Here is an 18,288-nt window from a genome sequence, read left to right as displayed (position 1 = left end):
CACGATCAATGTAAAGCCTGGTGGGAGAGGGGAGAAGAGTGACCCGGGTGAAACTTGTCCTTTGTCATCTCGACTTGCCGAGGCTGCGGAATCAATTCATCAATTCACCAATTAATCATCAGCCTCAGTTCCTCCAGCACTTTGTGTTTTGTTCCACACACACCAGGAAGTCTAGAAATCAGCCACTCTAGCAGCAACACTCGTTGCTTTGCGTCAAGTGGAATCTGAGCGTGTGAGAGGTGAAGCTGATTGAAGGAAACAGTCGGAGGGTTGCGGTTTCCGCAAAGTGGGATGAGTTCCCCAGCTGTCTGGCGGAGCTGGGTCGGCGCTGGCGGGGAGTGGGCATGGGCTGAGCTGGGCTGGGCAGGGCTGGGCTGGGCTGGGCTGGGCTGAGCTGGGCTGGGCTGGGCTGGCTGGGCTGGGCTGAGCTGGGCAGGGCTGGGCTGAGCTAGGCTGGGCTGAGCTGGGCAGGGCTGGGCTGGAGAGTAGGCGTGATCGGCTACATTTTGCCCACCGTCCGAGCCACCTCGCTCATTGCCTGCTGTCCGAGCCCCGGGGAAGGACATGGACAGCGCCGTCTTCGCTTGCTTCGCCTTCTACGGCTCGCTGCTCATCCTGAAGATGTACGCACTGGCCTTCATCACCGGGCAACAGCGACTCCGCAAAAAGGTGACCACTCAACGTTCCGAGTTTTGTACCAGAGTTCCGAAACTCTGAAGAAGGGTTTCGGCCCGAAACGTTGCCTATTTCCTTCGCTCCATAGATGCTGCTGCACCCGCTGAGTTTCTCCAGCTTTTTTGTGTAACCGACCACTCAACCTGTCTGACTTCTGTAGGAATGAACTGCAGACGCTGGCTCAAACCGGTCAGACACAAAAAGCTGGAGTAACTCAGCGGGTCAGGCAGCTTCTCTGAGAAAAGGAATGGGTGACGTTTCGGGTCGAGATACTTCTTCAGAACGTCTCGAACCGAAACATCACCTATTCCTTTACTCCGGAGATGCTGCCTGACCCGCTGAGTTACTCCAACTTTTTGTGTCTATCTTCTACTAGCAATGTTTGTATTATATATCTGAATCAAAGCCCGAGATCAGGTGTTTATGTTTGTGTAACGTTAACATGTGGCGGGACCTTCGAAAGTCCACCTCGAGTCAATGTTTTTAAGATGTAGACACAAGGAACACAGATGCTGGCTTACAAAAAAGACACATAATATCGGAGTAACTCAGCTAGTCAGGCAGCATGTCTGCCTAACTTTGACTGTGTGTGCTTTTAGCAGTTTAAATGTACTGTTTGCACTTGTTATTAAGGCATGCATATTTTCCATTTTATGAGCTCCATGCGTTTTTTTTTCTGTTGAAGGGACAGACTCCACTTTGTTGATCTTCAACATGTGCAGGCGAGTGTCTTGTGTTTATACGATCTCATGTTTAATAGCGAGAGAGAGAGAGAGAGAGGAGAGAGAGGAGATTCTCTGTTCTAGCCGCGAATATCTGCCGAATTTTGTAGCGCCTCCATTCCCAGCACTAAATATCGCCAAGAAACTTTATTTTAACAACAAAAAAATATATAAGGAAGAAAATAGAAAAGAAAGCATGCCTGTTAGTGCGGGGAACATTGGGCTGGTTAAGGTCAGAGTTGGTACTATATTCGTGTTCTGAATCCCAGCGCCATGGGGCCAATGTTTTCAGAGTGACACTTGCCATGTAAACTTGGAAGCGTCTGGGTTCTTGTTAATGAAGTTGTAGCCAACATTTTAATGGCCACAATAGACAATAGGTGCAGGAGTTTCGGCCCTTCGAGCCACTCACGGCCACTCACTGTGATCATCCACAATCAGTACCCCGCTCCTGCCTTCTCCCCATATCCCTTGACTCCGCTATCTTTAAGAGCTCCATCTAACTCTCCCGTGAAAGCATCCAGAGAATCGGCCTCCACTGCCTGCGGAGGCAGAGAATTCCACAGATTCACAACTCTCTGGATGAAACGTTTTTCCTCATCTATCTCCGTACATGTTCCATGCCTCTATCGTGTCCAATCGCATAATAATCTTATGTTTCAATAAGATGTGGTTAAAGGGACGTTTCTTTGGAATAAGAAGCAATATCTTAAATGATGCGGTTAGAAACACATTTTGTTTCCAACCACATTGTGCTGGGCTGGGTGTTGGGCCTCTCCAGGTCGTGTTTTAGTTGTAATACCAACGTTTGCACAACGATAGCCCCTTTAATTTATCCTGTCTAATTTTTCCCTGGCCATAAATGGGCTTTTGGCGCAGAGTTTGAGCCCTGTTGATCTTGGGAGGAGAGTGAGAAAACAGAAGTTTAAAATAAAATGCAGAGACGCGATGAACAGGAAGCGGCATTCAGTTCGTGAGCGTTGCTAACCCTTAAAATGCATGTTGATCCCTTTCATAACTCCAGCCACCCGCTGCGGCTCAGGGAATGTTGCTACCTTTAAAGCACTCGGGTGTCACATACAGATGCCCAGTTCAGTTGGTGTATTTATTTCCAAAACCTTTGTGAAGAAACTCCTGCATTGAAATGGTTTGAAACCAAAAACCCTCAATTGTGACAATCTGATTCCCCATACTGGAGGTGTAAGCGGTTGAAGGTCGAGGAGACGCAAATAGTTGAGTTCACAGATGCAGCAGAAAAACAGGTCCTTCGGCCCACCAAGTCCACGCCAACCATCAATTCACTTTAGTTAAAGATGACGCCTTAGCCAGGTGACTCTGAGTGCTGGTCCCAGAAGTGGATCTGCAGTCATTATTTACAATCGCTCCACTCTTTTAAACCTGAGCTCCAACATGTTCCCCTTATGCGGTATCTGTACACTGTACACTGCTCGATTGTAATCATATATAGTCTTTTCCCTGACTGGATAGCATGCAACATAAAGCTTTTCCTGTACCTTGGTACAAATTCTATTTTGTACCACATCCACAACCCCACATTCGTCCCGACACAAACTTGGGGCAATTTTTACAGAGGCCAATTAACCTACAAACACCCACACGTCTTTCGGACATGGGAGGAAACCAGAGTCCCTGGCTGAAACCCACACGGTCACAGGGAGAACGTGCAGACTCCACCTGCACCTGAGGCCAGGTTTGAACCCGGGTCTCTGGTGCTGTGAGGCAGCAGTTGTGTCACTGTGCCGTGCTAAGTAATTTGTGTTTGCCTGACACAAAATAGTGCAAAACCTTTGTCTAGTGATCAGTTTGTCAGTTTGTGATTTGGTGTAATGGAAGATGGGAATAAATTGAACACATCTCAAAATCTATTCCTTAACTATGGTTTAATAATAGCAAAACAATTAACAAATTTGTATTATGTTTAAAAGTGTAAAACATGGGAAAGCAGCACTCTTCATTAATACTTAAATTTTGGAAGGGTACATCAATACCGACGCTTAAAATGTGGATTGCAAGTATGTTGGACACCGCTCATCTTGAGGAAATGCGATTCCTCCTAATGGATAAATCAGACCAATTCATAACGAGTTGGTCTCCATTCGTCGTTTTTTTTTAATCATATGGTGCAACACAATTGTAAACAATAACTGTTTCAGGACTGGATGAGGGTTGGTCAAGATTATAAATAATGATCTCCTTTTCTCTTTTATTTTATTTTCTTTTCTCTATTTTCTCTCTCAACTTTCTTCATTTACTCGTTTTCTTTCTTCACACACTGTACATTTCACATCTTTCTATCCTTTACTATCTAACTTCTTTTTCTTATTCTAATCTTTTTTCAATGTAACAAAAAAAAAAGAAGTTGTACATAAAATGTATTATGAAAATATATATTAGGCACTTTGGTGCCATATGACTGAACTTACTTCTAATAAAATAAAATATTTTAAAAAAAAATCTCTGTCATCATTGTATCTTCTCTGGCAGATTTCTTTGGAATAGGAAGAAATATATTAAATTATGGGGTTAGAAACTGATTTTGTCCAATGATTATTAGGGTCCAAAATGAATGGAGTTTGATAGACTGAGAGTAAAAGGTGGACTTTAACAAATTTGTATTATGTTTAAAAGTGTAAAACATGGGAAAGCAGCACTCTTCAGAAACAAACAAGATGTTCTGCTTGGCTGACGAATGAGACTTTGGAGAAACTAGGAACTGCAGATGCTTGAATCATGCAAAACAAAGTGTTGGAGGAACTCAGCAGGTCGGGATGCATTTATAGAGAGAATGGACAAGACATGTTTTTACTTGGGACCCTTCTTCAGAATGAAATGACCCAAAACATTGTCTCTCCGTTCCCTCAACAGATGCATCCTGAGCCGCTAGTTATTCTAGCATTTTGAGTTTTGCCATGAGACTGTGGGGCAGGTTTGCCTCTGAGGTAGGTTTTTGAAACCGACTGGGAGGGAGATGGGGAAGTTCTGAAGCCGAGGGGACTGAAAGAGGAGAAGCTGGTTCAGGGACAAAGGAACTGATGACCTCCAAAAAGCCAGAGGTGAAGGATTGCAGAACTTGCGGAGTCACTGGATCAGATGGAAATTGAGGTGTTAAAATTGAGTCACCACCCCACAGCTCAGTGGCCTGACCTCGGTTCCCTGTGTGAAGTCTACCCGATCTCTCTCCCACCATCGGTTTCCCTGGAAGCTCCAATTTCCTCCAACATTGCATTGACTTGCGGGTTAGTAGATTCATTAGACACTGTAAATTGTCCCTTCTGCCGAGGAGCGTTAGAATCAGGCTGAGGGGGAGTAAATGGGAAGGTGAGGAGAATAAAGAAAGTTTGGTGTAAATGCTGCTTGATAGTTTGTCTGGATCCAATAGGAGAACCTTTTTTCCAGACTCCATGACTCTATGGCTGCAGGTTGTTGTATTTCTGGAGATGTTGAATGAAAGAGAAGCATCTGCCATGATGCAGTGAGAGACCACAGCTCATGTTTGATAAGATGCTGTAGAGTTGTTTACACATTGGGTTGGAGTGTCCTGGTTTAAGGTCTTATGGCGTCAGTCATGATGCCGGCTCAATAATGAATAAGCTGGTCAGTGCACACAGTAAGGTGAACGCACCCACTGGGCTCTAGAGACAAACAGGTCAGTCTAGAATCATCCCTCACAGCTTCCTCTCTCGCTGCCTCTCTAGACTCCAGGGTTGATAGTTATGTCGGATTGGGTTTATTGATCCAATAACCCTTAATTGGATTTGGCTCTGGCTCATTTGCCTGTGGTCGGGAGAGAAATAGATCTTAAAGGGGATGTGTCATCAGAGTATCTTTAGCACTCCATCAGCAGAAGACGGGGAGTGGGAGTGGGAGTGGAGTGGTGGGGGGGGAGGGGGCTTGACCCAATGATTTCGAGAGGCAAGAATACTGCCCCCCCCCCCCCCCCCCCCCCGAGTCGCTGCCGGCACTGTTCACAATTAAGTCTGGACTTGCGGAGCAGAGAGGTGATAATGTGTGCTGTCAACACCTGTACATTCACAGAATGGTCTCAACCCGATACGTCACCCATCCCTTCTCCCCAGAGATGTTGCCTGTCCCGCTGAGTTACTCTAGCATTTCGTGTCTTATGTTCAACACTAGTTGCTGATATGTTCGCACTGTCTGCAAAACATAATCTGATTACTCGCAGAACCTGCCAGTAATCATATTGGGACACTTAACTTATTTGCCAATTTTTCATCATAAATGGGGAAATTTATGGGAATGGCGGGAGAACAAAGAAGGGTTGGTGTAAGTGGTGACATGTTTATTACGTTCCTTGAACCTACGACATGCAGTGGATGAGGAGGGAATTATACTTGGATTTCCCTAAGGCATTTGATAAGATGCTGCATTAAAGTAGACAAAAATGCTGGAGAAACTCAGCGGGTGCAGCAGCATCTATGAAGCAAAGAAAATAGGCAACGTTTTGGGCCGAAACCCTTCTTCAGACATTAAAGTTATTGCAATAAAGTTATTGCAGAAAGTAAAAAATCGTGATGTAGGAAGTGAATTACTGTTCTGGATAGAAGAAATGAATTTCTCAGCGTCTGTTGTACCTTTAGGAATATGTCAAATGTTTTCCAGCCTTGGTTTGTACGGGAAGTAGTTGCAGGTGTTAAAAATGCAGATGCCAATTGTGATTTATGGGAATGTTGGATGAGAGAGAACATTTGCCAAGACCCCTGCTCATATGTGACAAGGTGCAGAGGGATTGTTTATACAGGGGTTGGAGTGCCCTGGGTTAAGGTTTGATCAGAAGTTAATCTTGGTGGGTCAGCACTGATTCAGAGAACTGGGATATGGGGGCAGGAGGGGACTTTGGCCTGATTTAACGATCTTGCCTTTGGATTGGTTTTGACCCGTGATCTTGAGAAACACGAATGCTGCCGTTTGGCTCTCAGCAGGCACAGGTTACGGGTTGTGGAGCAGGGAGATGATAATGAAGTGTGCTGTTGAAGTGTGTACATGCTGACATTTGATCCTGATCTGATTTACTATCTGCAATAACAATCTCCTCTGGCGGAGTAACCTGTGGGTAATCATATCGAAGTTCTAGGTTTTCGCTATAAAGTGACTTGTTTAACCTTTCCCTCCTCTCTTCCCCAGGCCTTTACCAACCCAGAGGATGCAATGAGACATGGCGGACTGATGTACCATCGGACTGATCCTGATGTGGAACGGACTCGAAGGTATGGTTCTCTGAAGCTGACTGGTACAATGAAGCAATCGGCAAACACTGCCGAAATTGAGAAGATCAATTATTTTCTATATAAAAGCTGGTAATATTATGTACCTGATGCCACTCATTCCCATAGTCCTGCATTTCTGTTTCCCCTTTTATTATCTGCCTGCCTTCTGAAAGCTTAGCTTGAATCTGTCTCCACCTCCCTCCCAAGCAATGCATTCCAGATCACAAATAGAGCAGGAATAAAACCCCCTCTCGTATTGCCTTTGCCTCTCTGGCCATTTAACCCTTTAGATTTGTTTATGTTGGACACAGCACATTTGGAAGAAATGAGACTCCTCCTAATAGACAAACAAGACCAATTCTTAATGAGTTGGTCGCCATTTATTGATTTCTTGGATTCATGTGGTGTCACAGTATCATGAAAATTAAAAGTTTCAGGTATGGGTGATAGACGATTTAGAATATTTAAAAAACTCATCTCCTTGTGGCGATTAAATAACCTCGCTCCTGCTCTCCTTCTTCACTTATTCTTTTTTTTCACTATTTTCTTTATCTGTTTTTCACTCACGCTCACTAGTCTATCCTTCACTTTCTATAACTTAAATTTTTTTTAAATAAATAAATAAATAAATAAATTAAAAATAAGAGATTTTATATATCTATATATATACTAGACCAAGAGACCATCTGGGTCTGTTCCCCCAACGTGCGGTGGGGGGGGGGGGGGGGGGGGGGATGCAGCATGCAGCGTCACACACACTAACTACCTCCAGCAGGGGCAGCAGAGAGAATGGGGAATTTTGTAAAAACATTAATATCTCTGTCATTTTTCATCGACGGGATAAATCCTCGGCACACATGCGGCGGAGAGTTACTCTGAGCGAGGTGGCCAAAAATGATGGCCGTAGGTGGCGGCGTTCTCTCGAAAATCGCAGCACAGAAGGCCAAAAGTGGTCAAGAACAGAGATTTAGTAATATAAGATATATATAATTTAAAAAAAATTAAAATAAATAAATAAAATTAAAAAAAAAAAGACCCTTTAGATCTGCAGACTGCGAGGGAAAATAGTCCCTCACATGACCAGCACCTTACTTTTTAATATGAGTAATGATGAATGGGAAAACATTGTTGAGGATGGATTGGGCAGTTTTTTGTGTTCATTTCCAGCATGATACACAGCTGTAGAACTCGTCTTAAATGTTGTCCATTCCGCCAGTGTCGAACTTGCCTTAAATTTGGTCATATGTAGCTGGAGAATCCGAGGGTACGTTTTAATCTCATTTTCAGTGAGACTAGTTCTAGTGATACGTCCAGAATATACACTAAGACATTTTTGCATGAATACCTTGAATAAAAAAAGATATTGTTTTTATGTGAATAGGTCTACGAAAAATTGTCGGCCCAATTATACTCTCCCCCCGGGGGAATGTGGGCTGTCTGTTCATTAAATTGAACAGCAACTGTTCAATTCAACTGATAGCAACTGTTATTATGGTGTGGTGTATGGCATTTCGATCCTATGCCTATTGTGGCAATTGAATCATGGCGATGAGGAAATAAGAATATAATGTATGACTTTGAATTGCATTTCCGTACCACGTTATGCGGAGTTAATCATGCAAGGTCGCAGTGCGTCAATTATATGTTTTAACGCTTTTGGTTGTAAATTTTTAATCTAGTTTAAATAGTTTCCAACCCAGTTCCCAGAGGATACAAGTCTGCTGGAACTGAACTAAGCCAAATTTGGCATTGGTGCTTCTCAGAGCTCAGGAGACCAAAATATTTAGCTGATAGCTCTGTATGGAGAAAAAATTCTTCTCATTGTTAAAGAATTATAATTGGAAAATGACATTTAGCCTGGTATACAGACTAGATTTGCGATTAGATCTTGCAGATGGAATCCCAATTTCCAGTGCCTTTTCTTCTGAGCGTTTATATTTTTCACCAAGTATTTTCTTTATCCTCATTTACTCAATATTTTGTTAGATGCCTCAATTTGCACACTTGGTGAAACTTGCCACATTCTTGTACATTTCTCCTGGTTCTTTCTCCACTTTATTATTTTGCCGATATTACCACAGGGGCATGCGCCAGGTTTACATTGGGGTATGTTTGTGTCAGATCCCACTGAAGCCGTAATTTGAGTAGACAGCCAGAATCCTTTTTCCCAGAGTGGAAATATCAAAGACTAGAGGACATCTTATTAAGGTGTGAGGGGAAAAGTTTGCCTTTGTTTGACACAGGGGGTTGTGGGTGCATGGAATGTGCTGCCTGGAGCAGTGATGGAGGATGTTACGATAGTGCCTTTTAAGAGGCTGTTGAAAAGGCACATTATGGATCACAAGCCAGCAGAGGAGTTTGGTTTAACTTGGCATTGTGTTTGGCACGTATATTGTGGAATGAAGGGCCTGTTTCTGCTCTGTACTGTTCTATTAAAGCAAAGTCCTGCCTCTCCTCCCTTCCTGCAGCCCCCCCTCACCTCCTCTAGCAATTTGAAGGGTCTCAACCCAAAACATCACCTATCCATATTTTCTAGACATGCTGCTTGACCTGCTGAGTTGCTCCAGCACTGACTTTTATTTTTGTAAGACAGCATCTGCAGTTCTCTGTTTCTATACTGTACTGTTCTATATTTTATTGCTCTGAAACTGAACTAAACCTCTATTTGATCTAATGATAATTAAAAACAAGTGGAAACAAATCTTTCTGAAGCATCAAGCTGAAGTGCTGATTATATCTCACTAGTCTCTCAGTAAACCGCTGTTTACTGCACATTTGCATTCCCACATATCCACTGAACACATGAAAACACACAACCAACCAAATGCTGCCTGTTGAATCGTGGAATTGGTTCTTTATGGGAGATGTTCAGGTGCTGCTCTATTCAACAACATTCTTTTGAAGGAAGTTAAAATACAAAAAAGAAAGCATAGAAATCATATGGAAAGAGATATGGCTGTAGGGTGGGATAGGCTGTCCATTGAATGCATCACTGATATGAATCATTTCCTACTCGTGTTACGGTCACAAGTGACCACATTTCACTCTTTACCTCAACACAATTGTTAACTAGTTCTTAATCTAACCTGTACACACAAATTCTCAACTTTTAAAACTTTCCTGTCGGATTTGATCTATTAATCTTGGCAATATTTCAGTGAACTGTTGGCATGTATTTTCTGTGATTCTAAAAAACATTGTATCATTCGGATTCTCAGAACTGCTTATGATGCTTATTTCCTGCTTTCATATTCAGTAGGTCAGATATGAAATCTATGAGCGTACTCATTCTCTCAGCACTTTTATCCCTGTAATTCAAGCTCTTTTTGAATTTTTCGACCTGCTGTTCTTCCACTCCCTGGAGACATGCATCTTTTTAAAGAAGACTTAACATCATTGTTGTTTTTTTCCCACATGCTAGGGCTGGGCTGTGTATAATATATGGGGGGGGGGGGGGGGGGGAGTGTCTTTTCATTGAGCTTACTGCTCTTTCCATCTTCCTAAACACTTTTGTTAAAAATATAAGAATCACAAAGTTATATTGCAGCATTGTAGGCCTTTGGTTAGGCTGCATATAGAGCACTGCATGCATTTCTGATCACCTCATTTCAGGAAGAATGTGAAGGCTTTGGAGAGAGTGTGGAAGAGGTATCCCAGAATACTGCGATTAGGAAACTCTGAACTGCAAGGAGAGGTTGGACAAGTCTGGAGCATTGAAGGTTAAGGGGTTATCTGATACAAGTATATACAAGTGAGAAGCATAGGTAAACAGTCAGAACTTTCTTCCCAGAGTGGAAATGACAGAGACTAGAGGGTATAGCCCCTGTCCCACTTAGGAAACCTGAACGGAAACCTCTGGAGACTTTGCACCCCACCCAAGGTTTCCGTGTGTTTCCCGGAGGTTTTTGTCAGTCTCCCTAACCTTCCACTACCTGCAACCTTCGGCAACCACCCGCAACCTCCGGGAACCTCACGGAAACCTTGGGTGGGGCGCAAAGTCTCCAGAGGTTTCCGTACAGGTTTCCTAAGTGGGACAGGGGCAATAGCTTTAAGTTGAGAGGGTCAAAGTTTAAACAAAATGAGCAGGGATAGTTTTGACATGGTGGTTGGTGCCTGGAACACACTGCAGAGGTTGGCGGTGGAAGCAGATGTGATAGATACATTTACTGTAAGAGGATATTAGATAGGCCCATGGATGTGCATGAAATAGAGTGATATGGATCATATGAAGGCAGGGAAGATTAGTTTAATGGCCCTGTCCCACTGTACGAGTTCATTCAAGTGCTCCCCTGAGTTTAAAAAAAAAAATCAAACTCGCGGTAAGCATGGAGAATGAACGTAGCGGGTACGTCGGAGCTCGGGGATGTCTCTTAGCGGCTCGTAAAACGCTTACCGGCAGGTACTCGGGAACTGCGGTAAGCTCGGGAAGACTGGTGAAGATTTTTCAACATGTTGAAAAATGTCCACAAGAGCCCCGAGTACCGACGAGCAGCCATTACTGTAAATCTCAGAGTTCGAATCAGGGCAAACTCGGGAGAACTCTTTGAATGAACTCGTACAGTGGGACAGGGCTTTAACTTGGCATCATGCTTGGCACAGACATTGTGGACCAAAGGGCCTCTTCCTGTGCTGCACTGTTGTGTCTTTTTAAGATGGGCTTCAGAATACAAATATTGCTGTTCAGTTAAAGTCGGGACATTGGTTAAGCTCCCTTATGTAATCATTCCACAATATGTATGTAACCACATCATTGTTTTTCATTTATTTATTCATCAAAACGTAGGGGTTGCAGTCAAGGCCAATTTTCATTACCCATCCCAAAATGCCCTTGTGGGTGCAGCGAGCTGCCACCTTGAAGCGTTGCAGTTGTTGAGGTGAAGGTGCTCTACGGTGCTGTCGGGTGGGAAATGCCAGGGTATCAGCAATGAGAAGCAGAGTTGTGTTTTCATGTTGGGTTATGTGTGATGTGAACTTGGAGGGATTCGCACAGTCCACAATTTACCACAGGGTTCCTTCCCTGAGAACTGCATAACAAATCTCCCAAAAGACTTCTCTGCTATTTGTCTCAATTACTCCCTGTGCTTGCAAGTTCTGCAATATGACCAGTCTCTGGGTTTCTCCAGAGTTTTTTTTTAAATTCATTTTTAGCTTAATAGTTATGTCTTGATTTCAACTCTAAATTTCTCTGCTTGCATCCAAAGAAATAATTTTGGTAACCTCTTCAGCTCCCTTCCCAAAATTGTTATTCAGAAATTGTGATGTGGATTTCCACATGCATCACTGTTTTGATTTAGAACAAGTAACTGATTATGTTTGGTACACAAAAATGCTGGAGAAACTCAGAGGGTGCAGCAGCATCTATGAAGTGAAGGAAATAGGCAACGTTCGATTTTCCAGCATCTGCAGTTCCTTCTTAAAAACTGATTATGTTTATTGGTTTTATTCCTCTCGTGGTGAAGTCTCTTTAAGATTGAGACTCTGCCTCATGCAAAAACCATGTGTGAAATTGTTCCTTGGCAAAGTCTATTGCTGAGCTCAATCCAACTAAATCCTTCAAGTAGCTAAAATAACTTATTGGCTGAGCTCAATTTACATTTCATAACTCTTGCCATTTCTGTTCTGTGCATCTCAGTCTGATTGCAACAGAGCAATAGGATTAGACGGTGCTGGGAAATAATTTATTTGTCAAACGCAAGGAAATGCAGATGCTGGTATCTTGAACGATAGAGACACAAGCCGATCCCAATCATCACCTGTCCATTCCCTCCTCAGAGGCTGCCTGACCAGCTGAGTTTCTCCAGCACTTTAAAAGAAAAAATAATAATATTTTTATTAGAAGCAATCTCCAGCACTTTGTTCTGCTCCAGAATTTGTTCTTTGCTCCCAATTGGTTAAGGACACATTTGTTTAAACATGATAAAGAGAATAACCTTTGAAAGAAAAATCGTATATTGACAAGCAAATTTACTATGTGTGAGATGCAGAGAAATTCTAAGTCAAAGTTTCCATTGGGCAAGTGGAAGGATCTGTTCGTTAAGACAAGGGTTTCTTAATGTATGAATCAGTCAACAGCCGATGCCTCATACCTCTGGCAGCTGTCCCATTATCATCCTCATGAATTGTAATGTGGAATTCTGTCCCCCCAGGCCAAACATTTTAATACGTATCAATGCTCTTGTTAATTTAATATCATTCCTTGTGTGTGCAGAATATTTAAAGGTGCAAATATGAAAACAAAGGACACTAAGAACATGGTATAAAGGCAGGAACACCTAACTAAGACTTGATGCCTTGAATGTAGAATGGTTCATTGTTTGCGGAGGGGAAAGTGACAACGAGGCATACAATCAGTAAAATGTAATCAGTGGGCCAGTGAAACTAGTCTGAGAACTGGGATGGGGGAGGAATTGAGAGAGAGGGAAACCAAGGGTTACTTGAAGTTAGACAAGTCAATATTCATACCACTGGGTTGTAAGCTGCCTGTGGTGGTGTTTTAAGGCAGAGAGTTCTCCAGAGTCTTCGCCAATATTTATCCCATCATGTCACAATAATGGATCATTGGATCACTGTCCAATTTACAGACTTGTCATTCTGCTGCAAGTACGAATGTCATTGTTTCGTTTTGAAACTTATGACAACTAAACACTTTTTATCTTGACTCTCTCTGGTCTCTTGGTGTATTTGTGTTCCTGTTATATTTGAGGTGACAGTGACAAATCATTTTAGGATATCCCTCGGGGTGGGTTGACACTCGAATAATGCATTTTCCTGTTTCTTTATGCCTTGCATTTAAAATATTGCTGGATTCGCCCATCTCCATCTCCATCACATTCCTCACACCAGTAAATGCAAAACTGCATACTCCTTGTTAGATGGCAAAAAGCCAACCGGTGCATCTTGTCCGATACATCCAGAGATGGTGCAGCCTAAGGTCCCATTAGTTGGTCTCCGATTCCACGCACATTGCGAAATCCCCTACAAGAGGACAACGTGTGGAAAAATATCACTTGCAATGAATCATATTGAATTTGGGAAGAAGTTTCATCTGTGTCTTCTGATTGAATTGGTGGGTCTTGCAGTCAATTGAGTTTGGGTCTGCTTGTGTGGGATTCGAACATAATAGTCCTTTGAATGCAGTAAGATTCCACGGACACTGAGATGAATGTGCAGTCGTTTATCTGGTCCATGATATGGGAGCACCTTCCCTGTAATCTGATTACTGCTGCAGCATAGGAGCCCCTGTTTAACGTCCAGAGTTTGCTCATAATCACCGTTTATGTAACAAGGGACACCAGAGTTCCCTCTGCTAAACCAACATTCAAGAATAAAGAAAGTAAAGAAAAATGGTAATGAAAACAGAGGAAACAGAGTTAGTTATATTGAATAATAAGTGCATTAGGAGGAGGAAAATTCTATTGAGAACTGAAAGACGGGGGTGTAGGCAAAGGAAATGTACACAAACAACGTGTATTTCCGATTCTAAAATATCAAGGAAGACTTTTCCACCTGAAGTAGTGAGGGTCCTGTTTCATTCATTCCCACCCTGGATTGGAGGAATGTCAATGTCATCCTCTGGAGCAGTGAAGGGTGGTCCCTGTTTCTGGGATCAAAGGAGAGATGGAAAGGAGAAAGGGAGTTGATCGGGGGAGGGGGCCACCAAAATCCTATCTAGTCTTTGACTCTGTTTTGAATAATGCATGCAAAGGTATTTTTGCCATGTGGAACATCATGCTTTGTGAAATTCATGATGTCTGCAATGAGTTTCACCAACTTTTACAGATGTCCTAATGAAAACATGCTGTGTTGCATCACAGCCCAAGATGCAAGACATTGAAGTGAGTTGTGGATGTAGCTCAGCCCATCACAGACCATGGTCCCTACCCACATGACACACTGCTTCTGGAAAGCAGCCAGCATAATCAAGGACCTTTCCCCACTCTGGTCATTCCCTCTTCTCTCCATTCGTTCGAAAACGCAAAATCTTAAGCCCGCACCAACAGGCTCGGGAACAGCTACTCCCTCTCTTGTCAAACTTCTGCACAGTCCTTCCATAAATGAGAGTACACTCCTGATCTTCCAGCCTCAGTGCAGATTTTTCCCTCCGGAACTGCTATGCCGAGAGCCTATATTCTGCAAAGTGGTATTTTTCTCTTCACACAACCGTTTGACTTTATTGTGCTCTCTGATTTTATTGGATCAGACATAAACAAAAGTTTTCACTGTAACTCAGAACACATGTGAACAATATAGCAATGTCCAAAGTATTAGAACAGGTGAAATGACATTTGAGCTCATTTTGGGAGCAAAAAACCTGGCTGGTTCTACAGCGCCCGGTTGAATATAATTGTTCTAGTTCTTGTTATACAGCTGTGAACTATGACACCATGAAAATTGAAACTATTCACGACACTCAAAATATTGTCAAACTGTGCCTTACACACAATGTCTCTGCTTTTCCATGCTGCCTTTGTAGAAATAAATACTGGTCTGTAGGCATGTTTGCTTTAGTAAAAAAACTAAAAAAAACTCTATTTCCCTGGTTGCTGAGGAAACATTCTCCCTGAACTTTCCTCGTAAACACTGGGAAAGGAAATGATGATTGTGTGTCTACTGGCACAATGCATTGGACTAAGTTAATGAAGGAAGCATGTTGGTTTGGAGTACAGACAAGAACAACTAACCTTGGAGGCACGAGAGACTGGAGATGCTGGAACTGGACCAACAATTTGCTGAAGGTTCTCGACGGGTCAAGCAACGCCTGTCTAGTGTGCCTTATGGTCACGATTACCTCACAGAAATCCAGCGTCAAAGTGCGGCAGAGTGTGGTTGCTGATCTCTTGTTTCCCCTCTTGCTCTCCATTTGGGAAAAATGGCTGTGAATATTTGCAAATTTACGGTACCTTTCAGAATCTCAAAGGGCAAAGCTCTGGGCAAAAGTATTGTTTTTGCTGAGTTGTGACTTTTGGGTTATGGCGGAAACGCACGAACATTTGTGCGCGAACATCAATGACGTGTGTCAGAGTGATTTAAGAAACTGTAGAGGAGTAGGTGTAGTGTCCAAAGGCCCAATGAGCCTGTTTTGTGGTTCAGTAAAGTCAGTTTTGACCTGACACAGCCCCTCATCCTCTGTCGCTCAGTCTGCTCCCCCCCTCACCTGTAACATCTAAGTGGTTTGTCTACAGAGGAAGAGGGTTGGGAATGCTGGGGGATGGGGTCAGCAGATTTAGGTTTATTATTGTCACATGTACTGAGATACAGTGAAGCACTTTTTTGCATGTTATCAAAAAAGATCAGATATATTAGACATGTCAAACTCAAGTACAATAGATGGAGCAAAGAGGAAGATGATACGCAGCTTATAGACCTCGGCATTGTAGAGCATCAGTTCCAAAGACAAAATCCAATGTCCTCAATGGGGTTGAGGTGAATCGGACAGTACCCTAGCTAATGGATGGACCATTAGGATTGATAACAGTAAGTCGAAGCTGTTCCTGAGTCTAGTGCTGTGCGCTTCCAAGCTCTGTGCCCTCTGCCGATGGAAACGAGGAGAGTGAGGAATGGCCACGGTGGGCCAAGTCTTTGGTTACATTGGCTGATTTTCTGAGGCTGCGAAATATGAACCATACTTGTTCTCAACATCTCCTGTAGTAGCCGGCTTCTTCTTCATCTTGCGTATGGCGTGCACAGCCTAAAGTTGAAGGACAACTTGTTCCATTTGATCTTATTTGATTGTGCACGCCGGGTTGATTGGATTCATCGAAACAGTGAAGGTTGCAATCTTCCACCCCAGTAGCCTGCTGATGTATTGGCTACTCATTTAATGAGTTGTAGAATTCTGGGGGGCTGAAGGATGTCCAATGTCCAGGGCAACCTGGGTGTGAAGGATATATATATATATATATAACTTTTCATTTTTTGTGAATTTTCTAATTTAGCAACCTCCATTGTTAAAGACTCAGAGAGCCCTGGAATACTTGTTGCATCCTCCCCCAGCCCCCACAGCAACAGGAGCATCCATCTTTGGAACCACTGGTTGACGGGAGATGCAAAGGCCAATAGTAGCAATGTTACAACATTTTGAGATTTTAAAAATCAAGTCTGCAATTTATCCCATCAGATAAAGCATAACAATAAGTTTAATTTGACACCAAATTCAAGGATGTCCAATGTCCAGGGCAACCTGGGTGTAAAGGATATATATATATATATATAACTTTTCAGTTTTTGTGAATTTTCTAATTTTGCAAACCTCCATTGTTTAAAGACTCAGAGAGCCCTGGAATACTTGTTGCATTCTTCCCCCAGCCCCCACAGTAACAGGAGCATCCATCCTTGGAACCACTGGTCGATGGGAGGTGCAAAGGCCAATAGGTATCACTTTCCACAAGATGGGAGAGGTGATTTCTCGACCAGAAACATCACCGATCCATGTTTTCCAGAGATGTTGCCTGACCCGCTGAGTTACTCCGGCACCTTGTGTCTTTTGTGTTGAGACAAACACTGGGGCATGAAAGATTGTACCAGGCTCTCTGTTCGTTGTTTGTTTATGTAAAGTCTCTGGATAGGAAACATCCCAAAGAGAGAGAGAGCAGTCTTAAGGAAAAACTTAAATGAAGCCAGACATTTTCGGAAGAAACCGCAGGAGCTGGTATCTTGAACAAAACACACACAAAGTGCTGGAGGAACTCGATTGGTCAGGCAGCATCTGGTGGAGGGAAAGGACAGACATTTTTTTGGGTTGGGATTGGAAAAAGGTCCCAGCTTGCAATGTTGGCTGTCCATTCCCTCCCCAGGTGCTGCCTGACCCGCTCCAGCATGTTCAGAGCTGTGTTGAATGAACAACTATTTTAATCTGTTTCCCTTCCTTCACAGAGCCCACCGCAATGACATGGAAAACATCTATGCCTTCTTGTTCCTTGGTGCCGTCTACTCGCTGACGGAGCCCAACCTCTTCATTGCCAACGTCCATTTTCTGGTCTTCTTCGTAGCTCGGGTGGTTCATAGTGTTGCCTACATGTTTGCAATGAAAGCTCCAACCCGTTCTCTGGCCTACACCATTGGACAGATCCCCTGCGTGTCCATCGCCCTGCAGATCCTTGTCCACGCGGTGGCCCATTGGTAGAGCCAAGCCTTCCACAGCGGCACTCAACGTATTGTTGGTTCAGGACTGAACAACATGTGTTTATGATGTGGCACACTTTGTAAACTTTGGAGAAGCTGTGATGCAAAATACACCAAAAGTGTCTTTCATAATGAAAGTTCTGCTTCAGTACATTATATGCGCAAAGATATTAGAATGAACTATTGCTTTACTAGATTATATTTATCTAAGAGGTTGCTGAAAATTGCTACAAAGAGTAAGATATGTGCCTCTATGTTTTTTCCAAACTAGTTTAAGTGTGTTTTGTTCTGTTGAGGTTATGGTAGGTAGTCATCTATCCCTATCTGTGGTGACATTTCCACAGTGGTAACATCGAGTCCATGTCACCACCTGGATGTAGCCAGAGCTGCCTCCTGACATCCCACCCTGTGGACTGGGACGGGTAACTGCCCCTGTGTTTGCGTACTGTTAATTTTCGAGGATCGTGCTGCAAGGGTGGGATATACAGACTAAAGGCATGAAACAAAATGCTGGCCATGCGGCA

General features: G+C 43.1%; 1 protein-coding gene across 1 annotated transcript; it reads left to right on the top strand.

Moving 5' to 3' along the window:
- Window positions 1-471: 471 nt before the first annotated feature.
- On the top strand, window positions 472-17,901 carry ptges (prostaglandin E synthase). Its single transcript, XM_055660150.1, has 3 exons — window positions 472-669; window positions 6,561-6,643; window positions 17,516-17,901. The coding sequence occupies exons 1-3, from the start codon at window positions 565-567 to the stop codon at window positions 17,763-17,765; spliced, it is 438 nt and encodes a 145-aa protein (XP_055516125.1). The 5' UTR covers window positions 472-564; the 3' UTR covers window positions 17,766-17,901.
- Window positions 17,902-18,288: the final 387 nt, after the last annotated feature.

Source organism: Leucoraja erinacea, chromosome 31 (assembly GCF_028641065.1).
Source record: "Leucoraja erinacea ecotype New England chromosome 31, Leri_hhj_1, whole genome shotgun sequence".
Lineage (NCBI taxonomy): Eukaryota > Metazoa > Chordata > Chondrichthyes > Rajiformes > Rajidae > Leucoraja > Leucoraja erinaceus.
This window is presented reverse-complemented; position numbering and strand designations above follow the sequence as displayed.

Excerpts from the sequence above, each read along its gene's own strand:
- ptges (XM_055660150.1), top strand. The coding sequence starts at position 565 with ATGGACAGCGCCGTCTTCGCTTGCTTCGCCTTCTACGGCTCGCTGCTC. Across the intron at positions 670-6,560 it reads AACAGCGACTCCGCAAAAAG|GCCTTTACCAACCCAGAGGA; the intron begins GTGACCACTCAA and ends TCTCTTCCCCAG. Across the intron at positions 6,644-17,515 it reads GATGTGGAACGGACTCGAAG|AGCCCACCGCAATGACATGG; the intron begins GTATGGTTCTCT and ends CTTCCTTCACAG.